Source organism: Leucoraja erinacea, chromosome 10 (assembly GCF_028641065.1).
Source record: "Leucoraja erinacea ecotype New England chromosome 10, Leri_hhj_1, whole genome shotgun sequence".
NCBI classification, from domain to species: Eukaryota; Metazoa; Chordata; class Chondrichthyes; order Rajiformes; family Rajidae; genus Leucoraja; species Leucoraja erinaceus.
This window is the reverse complement of record NC_073386.1, coordinates 50,419,661-50,447,617: the sequence shown is the minus strand read 5'-3', so window position 1 is coordinate 50,447,617 and position 27,957 is coordinate 50,419,661. Positions and strand designations below refer to the sequence as shown.

Sequence of the window (27,957 nt, the reverse complement as noted above, 5' to 3'; positions counted from 1 at the left end):
ACATTTTTGATGGCGCATGTGTGTTTAGTACGTCGTGAAAGGTTATATCCAAAGATATTAGAGGAGCCCTGCTCTATAATCTTTGGTTTTATCTAGGATTGAAGTTGTGTTGAGGAAGTGGGGTGAGTGTGCTGTTGGACTACAACTCCCAGACGCCCTTGCGCCAGCCGCTTCTGGTAAATTTGCAGAATTTAAAAAAAACATTTACATCTAAAATGAACTATGATGGCGCGTATGTGTGTTTAGTACGTCGCTAAGGATTATATATAAGGTTAGAGATTGTGTTGAAGAAGTGAACATTGAGTAGGATGAGTGTGCGCAGGCGCGGCGCGGCGGGGCGGGGCGTGGAAGCGCCGGGGATGACAACAAACAGACAGACAGACAGACAGACAGAGGGAAGATGGCGGAGCTGGAGGGCGGGTGTTCTCGGCGCGGCTCCCCTCGGCGCCTTGCCCTGCTGGCCGCATTTATCGTGTACTCCTTCATCGCGGCGTCGTTGGCTTCCGATGCCTTCGAGGCGGTTTTGGGAGACACGGCATCGTGTCAGAAATCCTGCGAAATGACTTACACGCTGCACACTTATCCAAAGGTAGGGCCGACCGGCCGGCTTGTGGCGACCCAATGCAAAGGCCGACGCCTCTGTTTTTATTTAAAGCTTTGTTCCTGTGTTGAGATTTCTCGTTATTATCCCTAGTGTGTTTCTCTTTAACAATGCAGTCTTTTTTTTCATCCAAAGTATTAAAAGTAATGTGTTTTGGTCATTTAACATTTCTGATCAAGTCGATGGATCCTACGAATTACCTTAAAATTATCCCATTATCTTGTGCTGAGATAGCTGAACGATTCGAATCAATAAGTAAATAAATTGTAAATCTCGAGACTAGTACAAGGCTAATTGTGTAGTTGGGATCTTGGTTATTATATTAAATGGCGAAATTATTTGCCTTTTTTTCTTGACAGTACTAAGGTTGGATACAAAAGAAATGGGCAAGATTGCAGTATCGAATGACATTTAACCATTTGTAATGCTTATCCGTGGGAAAAGTTGTTATTATTTCACGTCAAATTTGGATTGTGAGATGTTGGTAGGGATTTAAATTGTTATAATAAATTAAAAATTGTGTAACTACATTCACTTGCCAGATTTACTTTGAGAGGGGAGCTGGCAAAATGTAATGAGTAGTTCAATATTGCACTGATTTGCCAATATTTTCTGAGATACATTTGGTACGGTTATTTTCCAGTGTTCAAAGAGATTTATGGTTTTAACGCATTGTGCACAACAATAGTAATTAAGCCACCCTATTTCGTAAGGCTGGTTTGGGGAATTGGCACCTTGGTATTGGCATTTATAATTGATTTTATTTGGAGACTTCTAAAATTAGTCATGAGTATTAGAAAGCTGCTCGACCACAACGTTTTGGAGCGAAGTATGTCTTGTGATCTTTTGATATTGATCTTTTTGAGCATGGTCAAACAGTTGGTGCGGCCTGAGGAATATCATATATATTGTTCATTTAGGTTGGTGTTGGTTCAGGAAAAAATTAAGGTATTTTGTAACATTGTGATGTCACATTGGGAAATAGAGGTGAAAGGCCAAGCAAGATACATGGAGCTTTGAAGAAAAATAAGTTGTCATCATCAACAAACAATTGTTTTGATGTATTTAAAATGGTAATCCTAATTTTTTTAATTTTTTTAAAAATAGTTTGCCTGTTTTATTCAGAGCAAATTAAATATTGAAAATAACAATATAATAGATAAACAAAATTGTGTGAATTGTTTGTTAAACTCTGTGTCAGCTTTTCCCACTTGGGGTTATGCTTGCAATAGGATTGTGTGTGCATTGGACTGCCATGAACCATTACTTCAATTTGCTCTAATATGGCATTGTTTTATTTATATTTTACTTTTTCTGAAATTCATTAGGAAATTTCTTGTTTATTAAATATTCCAGATAGCTTTCCACTTATTTTCTTGTATCATGATGGCATTTGTTGTTATTCTCCTGTAGATGCTGGCTTGCCCCCGTTGTGATTCATAACTGTTAGCAGTTCATTGTCTATCCAGTAGTATATTTTTGTATTTACTCTTAATGATGGAAAGGCACATTTTGTGACTTTGGATGAGTAAACGTGATTATTCTCACCCAAAATTCACAAATGAACAGCCATTGCAGGTCAATGCATGGCATCTGAACTTTGGATCATTTTCTAATCTTGTTCTGCAGACCACTAAAGTCCTTCCTTGGAGGTTCCTAATCCATATTAAACGGCATCTCAATGCCATAGTTATGCTAAACAATGGGGGCATTTTGACAGAATGGCAGTTTCATTTGGGCTCTTTCCCTTGAAAATGCATGTTATTGTGCTTGATATGTTAAGTGTTGAACCACTTGTAAACTAGTTAACCTATTTCCAAGATGAGAGCCCATGGTATCAAAGGGCAGATACTAGCATGGATGGCAGAAGGCAAAGAGTGGCAATAAGAGGGGCCTTTTCTGGTTGGCTGCCAGTGATTAGCGGAGTTCCGCAGGGGTCAGTGCCGCTGCTCTTCGCGTTGTGTATTCTTGCATTTGAGGCAGCAGGCGTTATGTAATGCCCTCCAGGCACTGTAGCCGGTTAGGCCTTCCGCATTCAGCTGCAGCAGGGTGATGCCATCCGTTTCGACATCCAGGGGGCCCAACCCTAAAAAGGGCCCATGCTCCAGGTTGGTGCCAAGCCACGGTGACTGAGGTTGCATTAGGGCTGCAAGCTGCGACGACTGAGGTTGCATTATCTCTGAAGCAGTCTCTGTTTATTGTCGTTCGCCTGACTGAGGTCAGTTGACAGGGATCACCACGGGGAGGTCGACAACATGATCTCCGTTGTGTATTAATGATTTGGACGAGGGGGTTTTGAAGGCTTTGTGGCCAAGTTTACGAAAATAGTGGAGGGGCAGATAGTGTAGAGAAAACAAGCACTCTGCAGCAAAGATCTTATAGCAGAGCAAGATGGGCTACTCCTGCGAAATGCAATGGGCTGACGTGTAGTACGCTATGGAGGGGATCCTGGGCATTTTTCCACACCCATTTTAGCAACCTGAGCCTACCTGATCCGACCCGACTCGCAGTGTAATCAATGTTGCGGGGCAACAGTTTGTGTGGGTTAGATTCATAAATCTGTTAGTTCATAATTCTGTTAATTCTTGTTAAAGAATAAAATGTTTATAAACACACATACATAAAAATTATATAAATGTATATAATCATATAACACACACAATTATATTCTGATCCAATAATGAACTTTATTTCAGACTAGACACGGGACATTAAATAAGAAACATTGTAAATAAGAAACATTGTAAACCTCCCCGCAACTTCACACACACACTAGGCCTTATCCCCTCTCGCGCAGCCCCGGGCCCCACACTCCCTCTCCCGCTGTCCCGGGCCCCACACTCCCTCTCCCCGGGCCCCGCACTCCCTCTCACGCTGCCCCGGGCCGCGCACTCCCTCTCCCCGTTGCGGATCCAATCTTTGGCCGGAAGCAAGATGGTGGAGGCAGGTTGCTAAAATGAGTCATAAAACCGCCCATGAATCCGCCCATGAGCGTACTACACGTTTGCGTGAGAGTAACCCATCTTGCTTCGCTATAAGATCTTTGGGACAGGTTGGGAGAGTGGGCGAAGAAGTGGCAGGTGGAATATAGTGCAGCAAAGTGTGGAGTCGTGCATTTTAGTAGTTTCAATAAAGGCTAGACCATTTTCTAAATGGGGAGAGAATCCAGAAATCGGAGGTGCAAAAGGACTTGGGAGTGCTGGTGCAGAATTCCCAAATATGAATCTGCAAGTCGAATCGGTAGTAAAGAAGGCAAATGCAATGTCAGCATTTATTTCAAGGGAGCTAGAATACAAAAAATGGGGATGTAATGCTGAGGCTCTAATGTGCCGGTCAGGCTACATTTGGAGTATTGTAGGCACCATATCTGAGGAAGGATGTGCTGACTCTGGAGAGTGTCCATGGGAGGTTTACAAGACTGATCCCAGGAAATTAGTGGGTTCACGTATGATGAGCGTTTGAAGGCACTGGGCTTGTAGTTGCTGGAGTTTAGAAGAATGAGGGGGTACCTTGTTGAAACATACAGAATAGTGAAAGGCTTGGATAGAGTGGATGTGGAGAGGATGTTTCCACAAATGGGAGAGCCTACGACTAGAGGTCATAGCCTCAGAATTAAAGGACGTTCCTTTAGGAAGGAAATGGGGAGACATTTATTTAGAGAGTGATGAATCTGTGGAATTCTTTGCCACAGAAGGCTGTGGAGGCTGTCAATGGGTATTTTTGGCAGGGATAGATAGATTCTTGATTAGTATGGGTGTCGGGGCTTATGTGGAGAAGGCAGGAAAATGGGGTTAGGAGGGAGGTATAGATCAGCCATGATTGAATGGCGGAGTAGACTTGATGGGCTGAATGGTCTAACTCTGTTCCTATCACATGACATCGTGACAGCAAATCTGAAAATTAAAGATTTTTCCTTAACTGTTTTACATTGTGCTGATATTTGAAAAGGTGTCTGGGAACATATTTCATAGAGATCGAGCCTACTTTGAGATTCTCTTTTGACAGTATCATAAGTACAGTTTAGTCTCATGGGTAAATAGTCTAGCTTCCAGGATGTTTGCATTCTGTTAAATAATTCAAACAGGATCAGAACAAGAAATAAGCAATCTTGTCAACTTGGTAATGTGCTCAGAATCAAACGCCTTCCAACTATTTAATTGACCTATCCTGTATGTAGCTAAAAATCTAAAAATGATTCTCATTCAAGTGCATAGGTTAGGGATGCAGTCAACATTCAAGGGGGTTATCACTGTTATGGAATTGGTCAGGCAAGTTGGAATGGGTTGGTTGTATGACTCTCCAGCAAGCTGTCTTTTATGTAATAAACTAAATTCATTCAATAAACAAAGTGTTTAAAGATGAGGGGAAGCGCAAATGATGTAGAATTGCAGCAAGTGGTGAGATTATTACATACGCATTGTGCATAAGGAATACAGGTCGAACATTGCTTTTCTGGCCACTGATGGTCCTTCGGCTTCCCTGCACTCCCCACAACAACAGCCGCGTGAACCGGTGAAGAAGGGCTTGTTGGTGCAGACCAGCGGCACTAGCGCCTAGTTTTTAAAGTGAAATGACAAAGTGCTGGAGTAACTGAGCTGACTGTTTCAGTTTGAGGAAGGGTCCGATGTCACCTATCCATGTTTTCCAGAGATTCTGACCTGCTGAATTATTCTAGCACTTTGTCCTTTTGTCTATAGGCCATCACCTATAGTCAATGGCATTAACTGACACCACTCCCTCTGCGATAGTTCATTTGTCTGGGGATGGGTCGGCAGGTCATTCCATTCACATTTGGTTTATAACCATATAACAATTACAGCGCGGAAACAGGCCATCTCGGCCCTACAAGTCCGTGCCGAACAATTATTTTCCCCTCGTCCCATCTACCTGCACTCGGACCATAACCCTCCATTCCTTTCCCATCCATATACCTATCCAATTTATTTTTAAATGATAAAATCGAACCTGCCTCCACCACTTCCACTGGAAGCTCATTCCACACAGCTACCACTCTCTGAGTAAAGAAGTTCCTCCTCATGTTACCCCTAAACGTCTGTCCCTTAATTCTGAAGTCATGTCCTCTTGTTTGAATCTTCCCTATTCGCAATGGGGAAAAGCTTGTCCACGTCAACTGTCTATCCCTCTCGTCATTTTAAAGACCTCTATCAAGTCCCCCCTTAACCTTCTGCGCTCCAGTTTATATTATATATATTTTAAGTTTCAGACACTCCATGTTGCTATAGAGACAAGGGGAGTGTCATCAGGCAGCCAGAGGTGTATTGTCGTTTCATTATCATATGACTGTTATTCTGGTAAACCGGATAATCCAGAAAGACTCTGAAATCGAGGTGGCTGTAAAATCTGCATTTCACCTGTGTTATGCAACATTGTGAACATCAATTTGAATGGCATTTTGCTTGACTAAAGTGCTTCCTGGTTAGAGTTGCCAATTTTTGCTGTTTTAAACTTGTCATGGTTCCTTTTTAAACACAAATTTCTCAGTTTGTTTCAAAACAGTTGGCACTCCTCTGGAGATTCTGTATAAACTATGGGCGATTTCTGATTAGGATGAGAGTTTACAATTCAAATTTATAGCATTGTTTTCAAACTTGTACACTGTGCAAACAGTTTAGATCAGCTTAAGGCATATTTGCCTGAGACAACTGGTTTCATTCCAAATCTTGCTTTAGCAGTCTGTCATTTGAAAATATATATTTGGGCTCTTGGCGAGTATGACTTTAATGCGAAAGCATTGCTTTAGCGTCTCTGTATGTTAACCCATCCAATTTGAACGTTTGACCTTTCCTCTCATTTTTGATTTTGATTTTTTAAATGTTCTTTCTTTTCCATTATGACAGGAGGAAGAACTCTATGCTTGTCAAAGAGGGTGCAGGCTCTTCTCCATCTGCCAATTTGTGGATGATGGTGCTGAATTGAACAAAACCAAGAATGAATGTGAATCTGGTAAGATTCCAGATTGGTTTGCCACTCTGCTGCTATACAAAACTTTTGATAAAACATCCTACTAATAAATGATGGCAGACACTCTGGAGGATTTCTTGTGTATTGTTGGTCAGGAAGTAGTATGTTTGAATGGAAATCAAAAGTCGTAAAAATCGAGCAGAGAGAGTGCAGCCATTTTTCAGAGGTTAATAATCAACTTTTTTAAGTTGCCAGAAAATACAATGAAAGAACCATTTGTTTTATTGAATACGTGGGAAATTAAAAAAAGCAGGTTTCTGGTCGGCTGAGGAAGAGACTGATCGACCAATAAAAGAAAATGAAGGTTTAGCGGAGTGGCCTATTGGGAGAGAGGTCGTGTTGAGGCCAAATGCAGAACTGGTTTGGCGACAAGATCTGAGGAAAGTAGTGCTGAGCTCGCAAACAAGTCAAGTCCGATCCAAGCCAGTGGAAAGGTTCAAAGGGAGCCGTTGTGAATAAATATAGTAGGGGTGCAGGATCACGTGGTGTGCTGTATGTAGCTGTGGACCCAATTGTGGTTCCTGGTGACCACATCTGCAGCAACTCAGCTTCCAATTCAGGTAGGGGGATCCAAGAGACAGTGTTAGAAAAGCCTCGGCCCTTGAGCTTGCCTTGCCTTACTCCCTTTGCGGACGAGAGTGGAGAGCGTAGGAAGGATGAGCAACTAACCACGGTGCCAGAGATCAGGGAGCCATTCAAATTGGGAAGAGAAGAGATGTGTTGGTGTAACTGGGGATAGTATAATTGAGAATAGACACGATTCTCTTCACAAGGATTGAGTCTCAAAAGCTATCTCGTCTGACCTGCAGAGGAATTTGGAGTGGGAGGGAGAAGATCCCATTGTTGTGGTCCATGTGGCTATCAATGACGTAGGTAGAACAAGGAAAGAAATTTATCTGAGGGAATTTGAGCAGCTAGGAACTAAATTAAAAAGCAGAACTAAAAAAGTAATAATCCCTGGATTGCTAACTCAGCCATGAGCAAATTGGCATAGGGTCGATGAGATTAGAAAGTAAAATGCGTGGCTCAAAGATTGGTGTGGAAAAGTGTGTTTTGATTTGTGGGACATTGGCATCAGTATTGGGGAAGGAGGGAGTTGTTTAAATGTGGCTGACTCCACTTGAACCATGTAGGGACTAGGGTCCTGACAAATCTCTTAACTAGAGCTGGTCAGGGCTTTAAACCAAATGGTGGGGGCAGATGCAATAGATTGTAATAGTATGGATAAAAGGAAGGGAAGGTTACCAAATGCTCCAGAATAAGAAATACAACTACGTTTAGAAAGGGTTGAGAGCCTAACGTCAAGCAATATGGGGATCATTTGAGGTGGGGTGGTGAATGCAGAATTGAAGGTGGTTTCTCTAAATGCGTACAGTATAAGGAACAAGTTGGATGACCATTCAGAAATTGACAGGTATGACGTGGGCATCACAGAGTTGTGGCTGAGAAGATAAGAGCTGGGGGTTGAATATCGGTGCTGGGACCGCAGCTATTTACAATATACATCAATGATTTAGATGAAGGGATTCAAAGTATAACATTAGCAAATTTGCAGATGACACAAAGCTGGGTGGCAGTGTGAACTGTGAGGAGGATGCTATGAGAATGCAGGGTGACTTGGACAGGTTGGGTGAGTGGGCAGATGCATGACAGTTTAATGTGGATAAATGTTCAGGTTATTGGTAGCAAAAACAGGAAGGCAGATTATCTAAAAGGTGTCAAGTTGGGAAAAGGGGAAGTACAACGGGATCTGGGGGGTCCTTGTTCATCAGTCAATGAAAGTAAGCATGCAGGTACAGTAGGCAGTGAAGAAAGTGAATGGCATGTTGGCCTTCATAACACGAGGAGTTGCGTCTGGGAGCAAAGAGGTCCTTCTGCAGTTGTACAGGGCCCTAGTGAGACCACACCTGGAGTATTGTGCGCAGTTTTGGTCCCCTAATTTGAGGAAGGGCATTCTTGCTATCAAGGGAGTGCAGCGTAGGTTCACAAGGTTAATTCCCAGGATGCCAGGACTGTCATATGCTGAGAGAATGTAGTGGCTGGGCTTGTATACTCTGGAATTTAGAAGGATGAGAGGGGGTCTTATTGAAACATAAGGTTATGAAGGGTTTGGACACGCTAGAGGCAAGAAACATGTTCCCAATGTTGGGGGAGTCCAGAACCGGGCCACAGTTTAAGAATAAGGGGTAAGCCATTTGGAACGGAGATGAGGAAACACTTTTTCACAGAGTTGTTAGTCTGTTGAATTATCTGCCTCAGAGGGCAGTGGAGGTCGGTTCTCTGGATACTTTCAAGAGAGCTAGATAGGGCTCTTAAAGATAGTGGAGTCAGGGGATTTGGGGAGAAGGCAGTAACGGGGTACTGATTGGGGATGATCAGCCATGATCACGTTAAATGGAGGTGCTGGCATGAAGGGCTGAATGGCCTACTCCTGCACCTATTGTCTATTATCCATGGATACACAACCAAGTGAAAAGAGGCAGATGGGCAGAAGGGGTGAGGTGGCTTTGTTGGTAAGGAATGAAATCCAGTCCTTAGCAAAACAACAGCATCGGATGAGACGATGTAGAATCCTTGTGGGCGGAGTTAAGAAACTGCAAGGGTGAAAAGATCCTGATGGGAGTTATATACAGGCCTCGGAATAATACTCAGGATCGAGGGCACAAATTGTATCAAGAAATAAAAACGGCATGTAAGGAAGGCGATGTTACATTGGTACTGGGGGATTTTAATATGCAAAAAGACTGAAAATCATATGGTATGAATGCAAAGGGAAGGATTTTGGAGAATACCTATGAAAGGTGTTCATATAGGATGGTGCCTGGGTTTCAACAACTAAGTTACAGAGATAGGTTGAATAAGTTAGGTCTTTATTCTCTGGAGTGCAGAAGGTTAAGGGGGGACTTGATAGAGGTCTTTAAAATGATGAGAGGGATAGACAGAGTTGATGTGGACAGGCTTTTCCCTTTGAGAATAGGGAAGATTCAAACAAGAGGACATGACTTCAGAATTAAGGGTCAGAAGTTTAGGGGTAACATGAGGGGGAACTTCTTTACTCAGAGAGTGGTAGCGGTGTGGAATGAGCTTCCAGTGGAAGTGGTGGAGGCAGGTTCGTTGGTATCATTTAAAAATAAATTGGATAGGCATATGGATGAGAAGGGAATGGAGGGTTATGGTATGAGTGCATGCAGGTGGGACTAAGGGAAAAAAAGTTGTTCGGCACGGACTTGTAGGGCCGAGATGGCCTGTTTCCGTGCTGTAATTGTTATATGGTTATAGGGTGGTGAATCTGTGGAATTCTTTGCCACAGAAGGCTGTAGAGGCCAAGTCAGTAGAAATCGGCAGAGATGGATAGATTATTGATCAGTACAGATGTCAAAGGTGATGGGGAGAAGGCAGAAGAATGGGGTTAGGAGGGAGAGATAGGTCAGCCATGATTGAATGGCAGTGTAGACTTGATGGGCCGTATGGCCTAATTCTACCCCTATTCCTTATGACATATGAAATAGCATCTTAGAGCAGCTTGTGATTGAAGCCCACTAGGAAAAAGTAAATTGTTGCAGGTGTACACTGGCCCTATCTCTCTTTCCCCCCCCCCCCCTCCCCCCAGCTCTGCTGCATTGATGGGTGCATCAGGGCTTCCTCCTGTCCCCATGCAGAACTCATGGACTTCAATAACTTCACCATGCAAATTCTCCTGGACTGTCTTTGACACCTCTCTCCCTTTTCTGGATCTCTCCGTCTCCATCACAAGGGACAGACCATCACTCCCACCCTGTCTCTCACAAAGATGCTATTGCCTACACTCAATATTTCCGTCTTCACTGTATCTGTTCCCAAGATGAGGCTTTCCATGTGAGGACAGCCGAGATGTCCTCATTCTTTAGTGAATTTGGTTTCTTCCCTTCCTGCATAGGTGGATCCCTCACCCATGACTGTCCTATAGTTTTGTTCTTGCTTCCCTCGAAAGAACAAGAGTTTCCTTGGTCCTTGCCTTTTGCCCCACTATCCTCTGCATCCAACATATCGTCCTCTGACATTTCCATCACCTCCAACATGATTCCACCACCACCACATTTTCCAATCTCCAACCCTTTACACCTTCTGCAGAGACCATCCCATGTAATGAGGTTGGTTTGGAAAGTGTATCTTGTGTGCATGAATTGGGCGGCACCATTGACCCGCATGAAATGGCAAGCTAAAATATAGTTTTCAACCAGGCGGCCCAGACATCTGCCGTAGGATGAAGACATCCTAACTGCTACAAGGACCACCAAATATTGGCCTGCACAGTGTGCTGCTTGAGGTCACTGACTAGCAGGAGGTGATGGTGTAATCTCTTTAAGTTAATGTAGAGAGGAAAGTTAACCTAGGTGTGGGTTTATTGTTATGTGCTGAGGTACAGTAAAAAACTTTTGCATGCTAACCAAACAGATTAGATATTATACATAAATACTATCATCAAATTCAAGCACAATGGGTAGAGTAAAGAGTGCACATTTTGTTGAATGTATGCATTGTATGGTATGTGGGGAACCAGTTAGGATGTTTGTCCTGGCTACAGTTTGCCTGCTTGTGTTGTGAAGTGTTATATCATGTTCCTGACTTATAATAAACAACTCTCCTCCTGATCTTCAGTCTTTCTACCATCTGAAAACCACAAGAGGGCCAGCCTACATCTTGCTGATGTATTTAAGTGGTAGGTTCAATTGAGATTCTGGTCAATGATCATCCACGAGAATGCCAGTAGTGGGGGGCGTGGCAGTGGATTGCTATTGAATGCTAAGGGTAGTGATTGGCATACTTTATAGAACATGGTCATTCAAGACATATATTAGCCCATGTTTGAATGTTTTACTCCATCCAGCTGCATCAAAAAAATAACACATTGGATTTTACTGAGATTTTGTCATAAATTGGTAATGTTTTGGTAAGATCGGAACTGGACTAGTCTCTGAAGATTTCATTATAGTCGAGTCATAGTTATGCATCTCAGAAACAGGCTCTTATGCCCAACTTATTCATGTTGACCAAGATATCATTCTGAGCTAGTCCCATTTGTCTGCATTGAACCAATATCCCTCTAAATGTTTTCTGTAAATGTACCTGCCCAAATGTAATTTAAACATTTTCATTGTACCCATGTCTACTCGAGGAATAATGTATTGCTCTTGTAGGTTCATATTATTGTTTGGAAGGGGGTATTGTTTGATGAGAAGGTGCCTCTTCCCTCTAGTATATAAACCTTTGACCAACTCTTGTATCTACAGTTAGTATGTTTCTCATCGATGGTGATGGATCATCGTTGAAATTTCAGCTGGATATGGCTGTAAGTGCTCAAGCTTTATCTGTAGTCTTTACAGGCTGGGCCTTACCATTGTTCTGAATGGGACATTCTTGATGGCACCTTTCCCATTTGTCTCTTTCTCCCGTTAATTATGCACCACCATCGTGGACCAGATGTGGCATTACTGCAGAGCTTTTTGAATTGTTAATTCTGTGACTGCTTATCGAAATCTGTAGCATGTTGTCAGGTGACAACTCATTTTTAGGTGTGTTTGGTTGTACCTTTATGGCCGTCTGAACTCTTCAACCCCGCCTGATCCTCTGATTTAATAGTAGTCGTAGAATGGTGGACATGCTGTCATAGGATTGCAGAATGTAGTGATGTACATTAATACTGCTGCAGATGTTTCATGAATAACCAGGCAACTTTTTGAATCCCATTCATGAGATCAACATTATGATATTTGCGAAAGGTCTTGAAGATAGTTTCCCTGCATCTTGTACAACATTAATGTACAGAAGGATTTTGGGGATCCACGTCCATTGCTCCCTTAAAGTGGCAACACAAGTAGAGTGGTTAAGATGGCATATGGTATTCTTGTCTTCATTGAATATGTCAGGAAGTCATGCCTGATAAGACTTTGGTTAGGCTACATTTGGAGTATTGTATGCTGTACAGTCACCCCATTACAAGAATGCTTTGGAGAGTGTCTTGAAGAGTTTTACCAGAATACTGCCTAGATTAGAGGGTATTAGCTAAAAGGGAGAGGCTGGACAGATTTGAATTGTTTTCTCTTTATTGCTTGAGCTCGAGAAGAGATCTAATAGATGCATATAAAATGTGAGGCATCAATAGGGTAGACGGTCAGAATCTTTTTCTCCAGGGTGGAAATGTCTTGTATGAATCTAGTGTGGGCAGATAAGATTAGTTTATCTTGGTATTCTACACAGACATTGTGTTCCTGTGCTATATTTTACCATGTTCTATATTTCATGATATTCATTAATGACTGGATATAATTTGCATTCCATCAGTTTAATTATGGGTAATGTTTGGATGAAATTATTATAGCAAGTAGAGTGATTCTGATAAGGGCTACTGCAGAAAATAGATGGTTGTGTCTTACAGAGAAATAGGCTTGAGGACAGTTCTCGGGAAAGGAACGCACGGTATAACCTGGCAGCTGCATGTTGTTGATAAGACTGTATATTCAAGTTAGAATAGAGTTAGAACTGGGACTTCTTTACCAGCACAGTTGATTCTTGACATTTATGTATCCCAAGAGCAGTGGATATTCAGTCGAGTCATGTTTATTCGTCACATACACATACGAGATGTGCAGTGAAATGAAAAGTGGCAATGCTCGCGGACTTTGTGCAAAAAAACAAACAGCCAAACAAACTACAAACAGAATCACTTTTTTTTACATATTAAGTCCTTGAGGTGCTCATAATTAAACTTGGAACCTTTTAATATATTTAGACACCATCAATATCAAGTTGAAAAGGAAGATCAGCCACAATCTTAAAGGTGGTAAGACCAAGGGGCTCCTTGGCTTTAACATGCTTGATCTTGTGTTCTTATTACAAATACTGCAGGAATAAATGTATTAAATACAGCAGAGTATAATGTTCTGAATTATATTTATTGTATGAAGCCATTTAATTCCTCAACTGGAATTGTTTGTATCACTGAAGTGGCTAAACAATAATCACCAGCCTCCTATTCGTGAGTCGCACAAATTAACCCAAAGTTCCTGGCTTCAAGTTCCATGGCTGTCGCATGGACTACTCTTGAGATAAGCTTAGAAGTCCGAAGAAGGGTCTCAACCTGAAACGTCGCCCATTCCTTCTCTCCAGAGTTGCTGCCTCACCCGAGTTACTCCAGCATTTTGAGTCTACCTTTAGTTTTCTGCATGATTGATATGAATGTTGACTTTAATATTACATGAAAAATGCTCATTTTGTAATTGTTACTTTTCAAGCATGCGTTGAAGCATATAAACAACAAGATGAGCAATATGCTTGCAACTTGGGATGTGAAAACCAGCTGCCATTTGCTGAACAGAGACAGAAACGGGTAAGAAAGAAAATGAGAGAGAACTTTACTGCATTCAAAAACACAGTATAATGACATTTTGAAAATAAGATGGAGTGATTGAAAACAGATTTTTAATTGATTACATAGATACAAATTGATTATCCTTTTGTTACTGTGGCAGAACTGTTGACAGCACTACAATAAGTTTGACTTCTGGCTCCACTGGTCTTCCTACAGTCACAGAAAATTAATAGCTAAAGGGGGAAGAAAACAAAAGCAATAACAAACGGGATTCTATTTTTATTAAGTGAAATGGAGAGGGAGGAAGTGGGTGGGGGGTATTCAGAGATGTGGAAAATAAAGAATCTTGTCTCGGTCAAAGGCTTTCTTGAGTTTTTGGCTATGGATGACCTGAATTTTTGGCTGTGTGTTCTAGCCTTTGGTTTATTTTAGAAAAATAGCAGATGTATCATGTCATATCATGTATAGCATTTTTATAGGCATTTTAATGTGAACATCACTAAATAATATTGCATTTTAACTCGAGTTCATGGAATTAATTTTGCATGGTAATTATCTCTTTCCTATAGCTCATGTCTATGGTGCCCAAAATCCACTTTGTATACCCCATCAGCATAATGTCGGCTTTCTGCAGTGATTTAATGAACTCTGCTCAGAGCTTTTTCACTTCATGGACCTTCTATCTGCAAACTGATGATGGCAAAGTAGTTGTATTTCAGGTAACAATGTTATACATTCTGTAAATCAATGTGAGGCATACATAAAGGCAAATTGTGTTAAAAGTGTACCATTGGAAATAAAGGCCAATGTCTCTGCATCAAATTTAAATCAATATGTTAAATATTAACATCTTCCTAGATTGATGAATCTTTTTCTTTTTACTGTTAGTTTCCTCCTTTCTTTCAAAAGAAGAAACAAAAACAATTTTAAAAAAGGGGGTTGGAGAAGGGTCTTGTGTCATTTCTTCACAGATGTCTCAACGTGTTATGGATAAAAGGGAATTGGTATTCTTGTGTTTTCAGCAGGAATTTGTTAGGCTGCCACAGAACATTATGCAAAATGATGTTTATGGATAGGGGATGTCATACTTGTGGCGTGATTTACAGTAAATAATTTTAGTTGTAGAGATACAGCATAGAAACGGGCCCTTTGGCCCACCGAGCACCCATTCACATTAGTTCTAGGTTATCCCAGCTTCAAATGACGTCAAGTTCTTCAAACATGCACTGTAACGTGCAGTGAAATGAATTTACCTATGCAGCGTTACAATTAACAAAGGACATAATTCGACACAGACATCCACCACAGCATCCTCCTCCTCCCTTGTTCACCCGTGGTTGGGACCCTGACCTTCTGTAGTCGCTGCTGCAGACAGCCTGGGTTCAAGCCCTATGGTCGGAACGCCGACCTCTGGACAGGTCAAGCACACCCTGCAGCCCGTAGCTCCCAATCGGCCACCTCCTTACCGGAGACCGCGGCTTCCAGATGTTGTAGGCCGCATTTAAATAGGGGGTTGCATGTAAGGTCAAAGGGCATGACACGCAGTCGCATGAGCCTTCTGCAGTACCACACGCAACACGAGGGGGGGGAGGGTAGAGAAAGTGGTGAAATCTTGCGTTGGGGGAACAGGTGAGTGATGGAATATTGCGTTGGGGGAGCAGACCCAACTTGGTCTTGTATTCTATAACAGTATAGATTTGTAATGTAAAAAAATCACATGTGGTTAAAGTGCATGTTGTCAGATTTTAATAAAGGCCATTTTTATACATTTGGTTTCACCATGTAGAAATGACAGTTTATACATAGTTCCCCCCCCCCCCCCCCCCCCCCCCCACCACTTCAGGGCATCATAGCAATGTCATGTAAATGAAAGTAGTCATGTTTAGCATTTTGTTGCATATCCTTTTGTTGCATGATATTCTTCCGTTTTTTTTTCCTTTCCGAACAATGAATCCGATTTGTCAATTATTTATGCCTGATTATGACACAGTTTAGTTAGCAAGATTGTAAAATAAAAGGGTGATGGAAGGAGAGTCAGTGGAGGTACCGGTCTGGAGGCGGGCAAGCTTGTGATTCATGATGGAAGTCAGCAAGGTCTGCCAATAGCGGGAGGGACATGCGGGAGGCCGTAGGAGGAGGGAACACAACGCCGCTCTTTGGCTGCTGCTGAGATCAGCCCGCCGGCGCTGTGCGGGTTGCGGCGGTGCCTGTTTGTTGGAGGGAACCGGAGAGTGGGCAGGTGAGATGCGGGGCCACGAACGGGAGCGTGGGCTCGAGGTGACTGGGACGCGCGGACAGCTAAGACGGGGGGGTGATGGCTGCGGGGTGTTGATTCCTCTCCCCCCCTCCTCTCTTGTGGGGAAAATAAATAAATTAACACTACAGTGTTTTGTGTTTCCCATATGGAGCTGTGACTGGAAAGGGAATGGTACCAGTGACGATATTGGGGGTTAGAGAGATGCGGGGCCCCACCTCACGAGCAGCAGCTACCCCCCCTCCCCCTTTCTGTTTATATTGGTAATTTTTGTTTTCATTGTTATTGGCAGAGGTTTGTTTTTTACCTTCTTAGCATTGTAGATGTGACATCAGTGTATTGACTGTCAACTGTGTCTTGCAGTATTGTGCATAATTATGTCTTGAGATGGTGTATTTCTAAGGTGATGTGTAGTTTTACTTCTGTGTTCTTTTGGAATCTCTACAAATAGCTCATTTAGAAATTCAGTTACCATTTTATGTAAAGATTTTTTTTTTAAGCTGTATGAAGTCAATTATTTCATGAGATATTTATCTTTTAGGGGGTATTTTACTGGTTATGTGTTAGAAAAATTCTAAGCTGGTATGTAAACTACCAGCAGAAAGCTTAGGAATTACTTTCAATTTATTGAAAATGCAGGAGCCCCCTGAACCCCCTGAACCCCCACCGGGGCGCTGTCCCTGGACCCCGCCAGGGGCCTAGCCAGCCTCTAGAAACCCTGGCCAATACTTCTTACTTTTTTTCTGGAGGTGAATATCATGCCTGATCCTTTGCATGCAATGACTGCTTGAAGTCTGCAATTCATGGACATCACCAGTTGCTGGGTGGCTTATCTGGTGATGCTCTGCCAGGCCTGTATTGCAGCCATCTTTAGCTTTCACTTGTTGTGGGGGCTAGTCACCTTCAGTTTTCTCTTCAGCATATAAAAGGCATGATCAATTGGGTTCAAATTGGGTTATTGACTTAGCCACTCAACAATTGACCATTTATTAGCTTTGAAAAACTCCTTTGTTGCTTTAGTAGTGTGTTTGCAATCATTGGCTTGCTGTAGAATGAACCACCGGCCAATGGGTTTTGAGGCATTTGTTTGAACTTGAGCAGATAGGATGTGTCTATACATTTCAGACTTAATTATGCTACTACCATCAGCAGTTGTATCATCAATGAAGATAAGTGAGCCAGTGCCTTCAGCAGCCATACATGCCCAAGCCAAAACAACCCCACCACCATGTTTCACAGATGAGGTGGCATGCTTTGGATCTTGGGCAGTTCCTTCTCTCCTCCATACTTTGCTTTTGCCATCACTCTGATAAAAGTTAATCTTCGTCTCATCTGTCCACAAGACCTTTTTCCAGAACTGTGGTTGCTCTTTTAAGTACTTCTTGGAAAACTGTAACCCGGCCATCCTATTTTTGTGGCTAACCAGTGGTTTGCATTTTGCAGTGTAGTGTCTGTATTTCTGTTCATGAAATCTTCTGCAGACAGTGGTCATTGCCAAATCCACACCTGAAGTGTGTTTCTGATCTGTTGGACAGGTGTTTGGTGATTTTTTTTTTTTTAAATTATAGAGAGAATTATTCTGTCATCAGCTGTGGAGGTCTTCCTTGGCCTGCCGATCCCTTTGTGATTAAGCTCACCAGTGCTCTCTTCTTGATGTTTCAAACAGTTGATTTTGGTAAGCCTAAGATTTGGCTGATGTCTCTTAACAGTTTTATTCTTGTTTCTTAGTCTCGTAATGGCTGCTTTGATTTTCATTGGCACAACTTTGGTCCTCATGTTGATAAACAGCAATAAAAGTTTCAAAATGTGATGGAAAGACTGGAGGAGAGACTATGCGCTGAGAGCACTCTTATACCTGCATTAAGGAGGCAATTAAATACACCTGAGCAATTACAAATGCCTGTGACCCCGTGTCCCAAACATTATGGTGCCCTGAAATGTGGGGCGGGGGGCTATGTATAAATACAGCTGTAATTTCTACATGGTGAAACCAGAATGTATAAAAATGGTCTTTAGTAACATCTGACAATGTGCACTTGTGATTTTTTTTTTTCTAAGACAAATCTCAAATTGTGGACTACAGAGGCAAATAAATAAATGATGGGTCTTTGTCACAAACATTATGGAAGTACATAGAGAAGATAAGGGTAGGCTTGATCATTAAAATCCTGTTCATTAGCACATGAATCATGTGCAAAAACTCGATTCTCGTGGTTGCATTAGCTTGTAAATCAGCATCTCATTTGTTGGGTCAAATTTCCATTAAAAGGTTCATGTAGAAATATCTGTGGTATATGTCAGCTAAATATTGTTCAATATTCCCTGTTTGGGATTGACTCTTTCAAAAACTTTTTGGATACTCTTTCAGAAGTAGCACAAATTATTTGTATTTCCCTTTAAATATTTTGCTACTTTTCTGTTTCTTTCAAGTCCGAACCAGATATACGATTCATGGTTCCACAACTGGAGCCGCAGACAGACAATGCAAAAGAAACGTCTCAAGCACTCTCAGGTAACCTTGGTCCTTAATATCCAGACTAATGCTTGTTATGTGACAGAACATGCAATTTTCATGTGGGTTTATTTACAACGGCAGACATTTTTAGTGTTCCGCTTACTGATAATCGTGATTTTTTTTTTTTTCCTCTCTGATTATGTTCAAATCTGATTTAAACATTCCTCATTAACATCCTGCAAAGTAACTTTTTATCGCATCGAGTGGAACCAGGCCTACACCCAAACGCACGCTAACCAGTATTTAAAATAAATCCCCACACACTGTTACTAAACCGCTGCAGTGTTAGAATCACAATTATCACTTCAAATAGTGTGGATGGCTGCAGTACTTACAAATAATCTATTCACAAGCCTCCGTTTGGGTTTTGCCAGGAAAATTCTGCTCCATATCTCAGCATAACTTCCTGGTCTGAATATGAGCCAAAGAACTGACTTCCCGAGGTGCACCTTTGCATCAAAGGTGAAGTCGGGAACATGAAGGGGAAATACTCAGGAAGATGATTGTGATTGGCAAAGAATTATCCCAGCCCAGGAAATCGCTGCAGGAGTTTCTCAGGGCAGTATCTTGGGCCCAACCATCTTTAGCTACATTGTTGGATTCCATTCATAGTTCCTCAACAAAGGCCATATACATTGGATGAACTTCAGTAAGAGCTATGGCAAAGTTCCACGTTGTAAGGTCTGGAAGATTGGATTGCATGGGATCATGGGAGAGCTAGGTCCCTAGATTTTTTTGATTTTTTTTTTTTAAATTTCACAATCGACTTTATTCAAATAATAAATATATACAATACGTGAACCATGCGAAAAAATTCATCCGACATTTTCTGAGGCTATACAAATTGTTCAATACAGTCAATACACCTTTCTCAAATCTGTCCCCCACGCTTGCCACTCATGTGGCCCCCTGGCATGGGATACCTTCCCTTATTTTGAGAGGCGTCTCCACCATACCGTGCCCCCCATGTCCAGCAGCGGAAGGACCCTAGACTGTGGTCCTCTCCCACTGAGCCTTGGCGTTGGCTGCACCGAGCTTCAGTGAGTCCCTCAGCACCTACTCCTACAGTGGGGTGGAAGATTGCAACCTTCACGTGGTCTGCCCTGTTTCGACTAATGCAATCAACTCGACGTGCACAAACAGAAGATCAAATAGAACAAGTTGTCCTACAACTTTAGGCTGTGCATGCCACACGAAAGAAGAAGAAGACTCCTACAGTCTGCAATGGGTCAGTCTGCAACATTCCCTGTCTGACATCTCGCTCCGCTGGGTGGTGAACAACACTCGGGCAGACCAAAGACCGTCTTTCACTGAGTTCATGACCTTCCAGCAGCACTCTATGTCAGTCTCTGAATGTGTCCCTGGGAACAGTCCGTAAATCAGAGTCCTCTGTGACAGAGCTGTTCGGGATAATGCGTTCCAGGGACCCTTGCATACTTCTCCAGACTCTTTTTGCAAATCCACACTGCAAAGAGGTGGGCAACCGTCTCCTCTCCATAGCAGCCGTCCCGAGGGCAGCGTGCGCTGGCAGTGAGGTTCTGACGGTGCAGGAAGAGAGCTAGGTCCCTAGATACAGAATTGGTTTCCTGGAAGGAAGCAGAGAGTGGTGGTGGAAGGGTGGTTTTTCAGACTCTAGGCCTATGACGTCATGTCTCGGATCCATACTGAGCCCATTGCTGTTTAATTATATCAATGATTTTGATGAGAATGTACACAGCATGATTAGTTTAGTTTAAGTAAGTTTACCGATGACACTAAATTAGATTGCATGGTAAATAGTGAAGATGGTTATCTAAAATTACAGCAGGCTTTTCATCAGCTGAACAAATGGGATGAGGAATGGCTAATGGAGTTTAATGCAGATAAGTGTGGGCTGTTGCATTTTGGGACGTCAAACCTGGGCAGACCTTCACAGTGAATGGTAGAGCCCTGGGTAGTGTAGAGCAGAGAGATCTAGGAGTGAATCTTTACAGTTCCCTGAAAGTGGCATCACAGGCAGATAGGTTGGTAAAGAAGGCTTTTGGTACCCTGGCTTTCATTAGTCAGGGTATTAAGTGGGAAGAAGAATTGAAAACCAGAGGACATAGGTTTAAGGTAAGAGGGGCAAATGGGACTAGCTTGGATGGGGCATCTAGAGGCATGGGGCATGGAAGAGTTATGCTAAAGGGTCTGTTTCCATGCTTAACTCTGACCAAGAGTTCTCTATGAAGCCAAACATGTTTTAATGCAATTGCCGTTGGGGGAAAAAATGCTTGCAAACTAAAATACTAATCCCAAATTCATAATTCTGCTCGGATTCTTTAGCGTTAACTCTTTGGTGAGTTTGCTTGAAGCCACCTTTTTCATAATCTTCCAAACAAGATTTTAGTAAACAATATAAATTTCCTGGGGTCTGGTGACTGCAAAGCTAAAGGCCCCATTCATTCTCAGTATAATCATACTCTTACATATTCTTGGAAAAGGTACTTTGTTAATGAGCCAGTCGTGGCTGCAATCCACAAAACGCATCCCCAGCAGGGTAAAATATCTCAAAATGAGCTGATACTGTCAAAATCAATTATTGAAGTCACCTTTTTATATTTATCAAAGTTTGAGTCTGAACATCTCAAAACCAAATTCATCTTTGACCCCTTCAGATATTTTGCCACTGTATTCCCAATTCTATTCCCCAAAAGATTGCCATGTTCTCTTCGACAGTGGAGATGATGTTTTCACTAGTGGGACAGTCTAGGGCCACAGGGCACAGTCTCAGAATAAAAGTATGTACCTTCAGAAAAAATGAGGAATTTCTTTAGTCAGAGGGTGATGAATCAGTGGAATTCAATATATTTTTAAGGCAGAGATTGGCAGATTTTTGATTAATAAGGGTGTCACGGTGAATATGGGGGTTAGAGGGAAAGACGGGCCCTGATTGAATAGCGGAGTTGACTCGATCTGCCCAATGGCCTAATTCTGCTCCCATGACTTATGAACATAGATATTCCAATTCATGTCCTTTGGATCCTTAACTTGTGATAAAGAAAATTAACTTCTTGGATATACTATAGGACACCATGAAGAGCAAAGTTGCTTTTGTAAATTTATGTACCTATAATTATTACCAGACTATTGCATTGCTAGTTTTATTTAGCATGCAACTTTTCCGAAGCACTTTGCTTTTGAATCTTATTCACTCTTTAAACATTTCCAACTTTTCAAATAATTTTTACATGCATTATCCTCTATTGATTTTGTTTTGCTTGACTAAATGCCTGAATCTTATAACCCTATTTTTTTCAAATAACAGTTACATTATTCTCTTTTCAGTTTACATAAGGGGAGGAAATAAACTGTATTCTATCCAGCTTACTCATCGAAATGTTGCTTGTTGTTTGTCCTCATTGATAGTTATTGGCTGCCAGTTTCCTAACGTCTAAATTTATCATCCTAGTTAAAATCCTTCTTATTGTCTCCATTCTCAAGTCAAATTTCATTCCGGCAGCTTTATTCCAAACCGCCCTGCAGCTGTCCAATCTTCAAACTTTCATTCTGGAGGACTTTTTCACCACGTTTAGTGTCTGCCCTTGATCATCCATGTCCATGTTTTGGCATCCCATAGGTTTCAACTTTTTTTCCCTACGATCCTCTTCGAACCCCACATTTGGTCAAGTTCCTAATATCTCCTAATTTAGATTGTTGCTTTTATTGTAAAAACTTAAGAGTCTGGGAGCAATATTGTAAGGAAACCGCTTTTCAGTCCATTTGTCCCTGTTGATCAGGCTATTCCCATTTGTCTGCATTTGGCCTATACCCCTCTAAAGTCTTCCTATCCATATCTTTCCAAATGTTTTATAGAATTTGTAATTGGGTAAATTCCTCTGACAACTCCTTCCAGATGCAGACTGACCTGAGTGAAAAGGATACGCCTGACGTCCCTGTACGCATTCTTTTTACCCATGCTCTTCATGATTTTGTGTTCTTAAATAAAGTTACTCTTCCACCTTGTGTTCCCTTTTCCTGGCGTACGGCCACTAATTTCTACACCTTGCGTTCATCTCGGGAATGCTTCCATGCCATGATTAAAGTTGCAATTCTTTGGCATTTTATTTGTTTCTCTTTTTGCAATTATGATGTCCTCAATTATTCTTGTACAGAGCATCATAAGGATTTTTAAACTGTTTGCTTTGTTTTGTCTTGAGCCCATAGGTATCAGTCTTTTCAGTTTCTAATAAAAAAATATTAGTGACAGAACTTGAATCGACTGCGATCTAAAAATTTCTAGTACTTTTCTCAACAGACCACATAGCTAAGGCTCTTTATGATGATACTCGCAAAGCCGTCAGAAGGGAACATGGAACTGGTTTGTATTTGAAAGAGGGTCGTGAACAGGAAAATCAGAGTGTCTTGGAATGTTTGTCAAGGTAGGTATTTTGATAAAATTAATGCACTCGATCACAACTTTTGTAAGAATGCAGAGAAGTTCCTCTTAATTAACATTGGATGATAATTAATATGTTGTATAACCAGATTACACTTAATTTGAGGTACCTACAGAGTGGAGGAGAGCCGAGCGGCAGCAGCTATTATGGTCGCGCGGGGCACGCGTTGAGAAGGTGGCCAGCGGGAGGCGAAAAAATGATTGAGTGGGGGGTGGGTGAAGGATTTTATTAAAAATGTGTACAGAAAATGACTAAATTTAATGAGTGGATATGCGAATGCAAAAGTAAAATCTCTAGCGAAATGGTAAAAAATCTCGGCGTTTTTGCATCTGGTTTTTGCGGAGTAACGAATCAAAGGCAAAATCAAAATGACATATACACACACACACACACACACACACACACACACACACACAGTTTTAAAACTATACTAGACCAAGTGCAGACCCATTGTGCTCACTCACTCACTCGGAGTAACTCTTCGGGTCAGACAGTATCTCTGGAGAAAAGGAATAGGTGACGTTTCGGGTCGAGACCCTTCTTCAAACAGAGTTAGGGGAAAGGGAAACCAGAGATATGGATGGTGATGTAGAGAGAGAGCTATAGAACAAATGAATGAAAGATATGCAAAAAGAATAACAATTGTAAAGGAAACAGTCTATTGTTAGCTATTTGTTAGGTGAGAATGAGTACAAACAATGAGACTCAAAAGGACAACTTTGAAGCTGGTATAATTTGGGTGGGGGAGGAATGGAGAGAGGGGAATGCAGGGGTTACTTGCAGTTAGATAAATCAACTTCATACCACTGGTTGTAAGCTGCCCGAGCAAAATATAAGATGTTTTCCCTCCAATTTTGTATTTGGCCTCACTCTGACAATGGAGGAATAGGACAGAAAGGTCAGTGTGGAAATGGGAAGGGGTGTTAGTGTTTGGCAACCGGGCGATCAGGTAGGTCCAGGCGGACTGAGTGAGGGTGTTCAGTGAAACGATCACCCAATCTACGCTTGGTCTTGCCGATGTACGAGTCCACACCTTGATCAACGATACGGTAGATGAGGTTGGAGGAGGTGCATGAATATCTGCCTAACCTGAAAGAACTGTCTGGGTCCCTGGACAGAGTTGGAGGGGTTATAGGGTGAGAAGGTTTGGGTGAGAAGGGATGATTTAACCAGGGTTGTTAAGAGTATATTTCTTTCAAATATTTGAAAACATGCAAAGATATTCCAACTTTTTAACTCTGCTAGTAGTGATGTTCTGATTTACCTACTTGCAATAACGTACAGCAAATTCAACAATTGAACGTTGGGTATCAAGCTCATTTTATCTTGCATAACATGACAAGCATTTGTGGGAAGCTCCCTTCAGGGCTCTGCAACTGATCCAACTGCACGACCACAGGTTGCTGGAAAATTGGTTCATTCTCTACTTTAAATTAATAAATGAAGAATCGAGTGCCAATCTTACACATGGATAAGTCTTAATTTTGCTGGGATTGAGTTGTAAAAGATAGATTTAAAATACAGATCAACCAGGATCTAATTGATTGGTAGAATTGGCCTCTTCTGTTTATGTAGTATTAAACTTTAGGATTGACTCTTATTTGATCCATTGATTGTTTTTCTTTTTATTGAGTAGTTGTCAAATTATTGCACATTAAATTATGGTGGAAACTGTGTATGAGCTCTGCTCCCATTCTTCCATATGACAACTCTACCACTGCGCCACTGCCGTCCATGTAGCTGAAGCAAACCTTTCCTAGCAAATTGTGCAAAATCAAAGATATTTCCCTTGAAAGAAAAGCAGGATCTGCTTGGAATGTTCTTGAAGCATTTTTGGTATAAACCAGGGGTCATAACCCGAAATCGTCCAGCCCGCAGCCGGATTTTTCCCCCCGTAATCATCCGGCCAGCCGAGCGAGCGCGGCCACGCACCTTCTGTGAACACGTTTAAGAAAGACCTGCAGATGCTGGAAAAATCAAAGTTAGACAAAAATGCTGCAGAAACTCAGCGGGTGAGACAAGCAAGGATTGCATGAAGCTGCCTCACCCGCTGAGTTTCTCCAGCATTTTTGTCTACCTTCTGTGAACACATGATTTGATGCCTGCCATCCGGGGCGGAATCCATGTGTCCACATTTTAGATGTGACCCGCCATCCGCTCACAGACATGCATCCTGGCCCCTTTGCAGAACAAGGTTGCCAACCCCTGGTATAAACGTATAGAAGTGGTCTACAGATTGAGTGTTTTAGGCAAGGAATGACTTAAGACAGAGCAGAAGAAGTACATTGGATTTTAGTTTCTCTTCAGTAACCTACAGAAGTCTGAAAGTTTTATAACATACATGATGACTGTCCATCAATTGGTTTATTTTAGGAATGCAGGAATACCTCGCTGGATCTTAACCACCACTCTGGTGCTCTCTGTGTTGGTGCTACTGTGGATCTGCTGTGCTACTGCTGCCACAGCTGTGGAACAGCACATTCCTTCAGAGGTAATTCTTTTTATGCAACTCTATTTAAGGAAAATAACTGCAAATTGAATGTAAGATAAATGTTGAGCTATTAGTTTGGGATGTTTGCATGCAAAAACTAGCACAAAGCATTTTAAGCTACGAATCAAGTTTAAACATTGGCTTCATCCTGTGCATTTCCATTTAGTACCTCATGTTCCCAGTAAGATCCCTCAATACTGATTGATCAAACAGAATAATTACTGCATGCAAACATTACCATTATTAATGTAAGAGGAGATGCCAGAGTCTGAAATTAATACAAGGTCACTTGTTGGGTGCTATTTAAAAAAAAAATTATTTAGATATTTGATTTCTTTATCGAAACTAGGTTTTCAGGGTTTTTTTGCCAATTGTCTAATTTTGTTTTCATCTGAACTCATTGCAGTTCAGTAAGTAACTAATGAGACAATGCAAGTGCAATGAAAGCAATCATAATACAGTGGCAAAAGAGTTGCTCCTGTAGCTTCAATGAGCACACGTTAGAGGGATTAGAATGAGTAAAACTTAGAAAGGTACAGCACAGGAGCAGGCCCTCTGACCCACAATGTCTGCTGCACCTAATGTCAAGTCAACTAATCTCATCTGCATTTATGACCCATATCCCTCCAGTTTCTGCATATCCATGTGCCTATCCAAAAGCCTCTTAAACTATGACATTTCCTACTTGGGTGATACTGAATTTAGCTCAGAAATGCATGCTTTTCCATTAAATTTAGTCTTCAGAATATGTTCTGAATAAGTCTTTGTATTGGGATTTTTGTGCATTGATGCTGTTAGCCTTACTTTAAAACTCTTTAAAAGTTAAATTTTAATGTATAGGATTCATTTGTTTATAAATATACTGGATCATGTACTCTGATCTTTACTTAATGCTGTGTAAGCTGCTAACTGAAAATTGTATGTTAACTCGAAGATTCTTTGTGGCTTAGTCAGTTTTGACACAAAGCTGCTGGATGCTAGGGGCCATTTCAAACTGACAGCAGTCAACAATTGTGAAATTGACACTTGCTAGATCTTTGTGAATGGCTTTTTTTTTTAAGGTTAGCAGTGAATGCAAAAATCTACTTTAAACATTACCCATTTTGACCTTCATAACAGTTTAAGAGTAATTTTCTGTTTATTCAGGATTTCGATCCAGATATAGACTAAAACATCACTCAGCTCAGCAGTTAATACAGCATAACAGTTAATGATGTATCTGTACACCATGAATGGCTTGATTGTAATCATATCTTTCTGCTGACTGGTTCACACGCAACAAAAGCTTTTCACTGTACCTCGGTACACTTGACAATAAATTAAACTAAAACGGAAACTCTCTTCCGTGGCACTGAATTGGAGAGGGTGAAGAGATGGAATTAACACACAATTCTGCTGTTTACCACTCTACTCACCAGTCACTGAGACCAGACATATTGAAAAATGTGGAGTGAAAATTCTAAACGTTTGTGTCTTGCTGTTACAGAAATTAAGCATATTTGGAGACATGGAGTTTATGAATGAATTGAAGCTAACTTCGTATCCAGCTTCGTCTCTGATTGTCATCAAATCCAAGGATGAAAAAGAAATGGCTGGACCTTTGCCTACTAAAGTGAACCTGGACCAGTCAACAATTTAAGTAATCAGGATTAAATTTGGACTCCCCTTTTCTTCTGGAATTTGAAATGGTAGTTTTTGCCAAATGTCTGGTTGAGGTGAATTTTCAAAATTAAGATGTTATTGTCACATTCCTAGATATAAACGATAAGTCAACTTGGTCTTGGGTATGGACTATTTATGGAAGTTATGAGCTATAGAACAGTTGTTTGTTGCACAACAATCTTATGAGAATGTCTGAAAACTTGTTAGCAGCTGAACTTCTCAATCACACTGGTGTACAGATTACATATTGCTTGTAACGTTTAATATGATGCATTTTCTATTTCAACTATTGAAATGGACATTGATTAAAACTTCAATTAAATTTATGACCTAATGTATTGACATTTTTTCCCTCTGCATCATGACATTTCATACTCATGGAAACATGAAAAGAGATGCGCATTTGCATTATGTATATAATGAGGCACAATAATCTTGGAGAACGGTTTGACTTAATGGTAACTCATTGATAAACTTGTAACTTCTATTTTCCATCTTGGCAGAGTTTTAGAGCACTTTTCCTCAAGCTACTTTTTGTTGAGTTACTGTGATTTTTTTTTTTATTTACTTTATTGTAATCAAACTTCAGCTTTTGTAGTCTTTGATCCAAAAGTAATATTTCTTCAAATGGGTTTTGTGGACACGGTTTTCTTTTGCTCAAACAATAAATATTGGTTTATATACCC

The 27,957-nt window shown here is 41.2% G+C and overlaps 1 protein-coding gene across 1 annotated transcript; it reads left to right on the top strand.

The window, feature by feature from the left end:
* Window positions 1-366: 366 nt before the first annotated feature.
* On the top strand, window positions 367-27,957 carry tmem59 (transmembrane protein 59). The gene is made up of 8 exons (XM_055642233.1): window positions 367-589; window positions 6,460-6,565; window positions 13,855-13,949; window positions 14,501-14,650; window positions 18,616-18,697; window positions 22,977-23,100; window positions 25,492-25,609; window positions 27,096-27,957. Exons 1-8 carry the CDS (start codon window positions 401-403, stop codon window positions 27,246-27,248), a joined length of 1,017 nt encoding a protein of 338 aa, XP_055498208.1. The 5' UTR covers window positions 367-400; the 3' UTR covers window positions 27,249-27,957.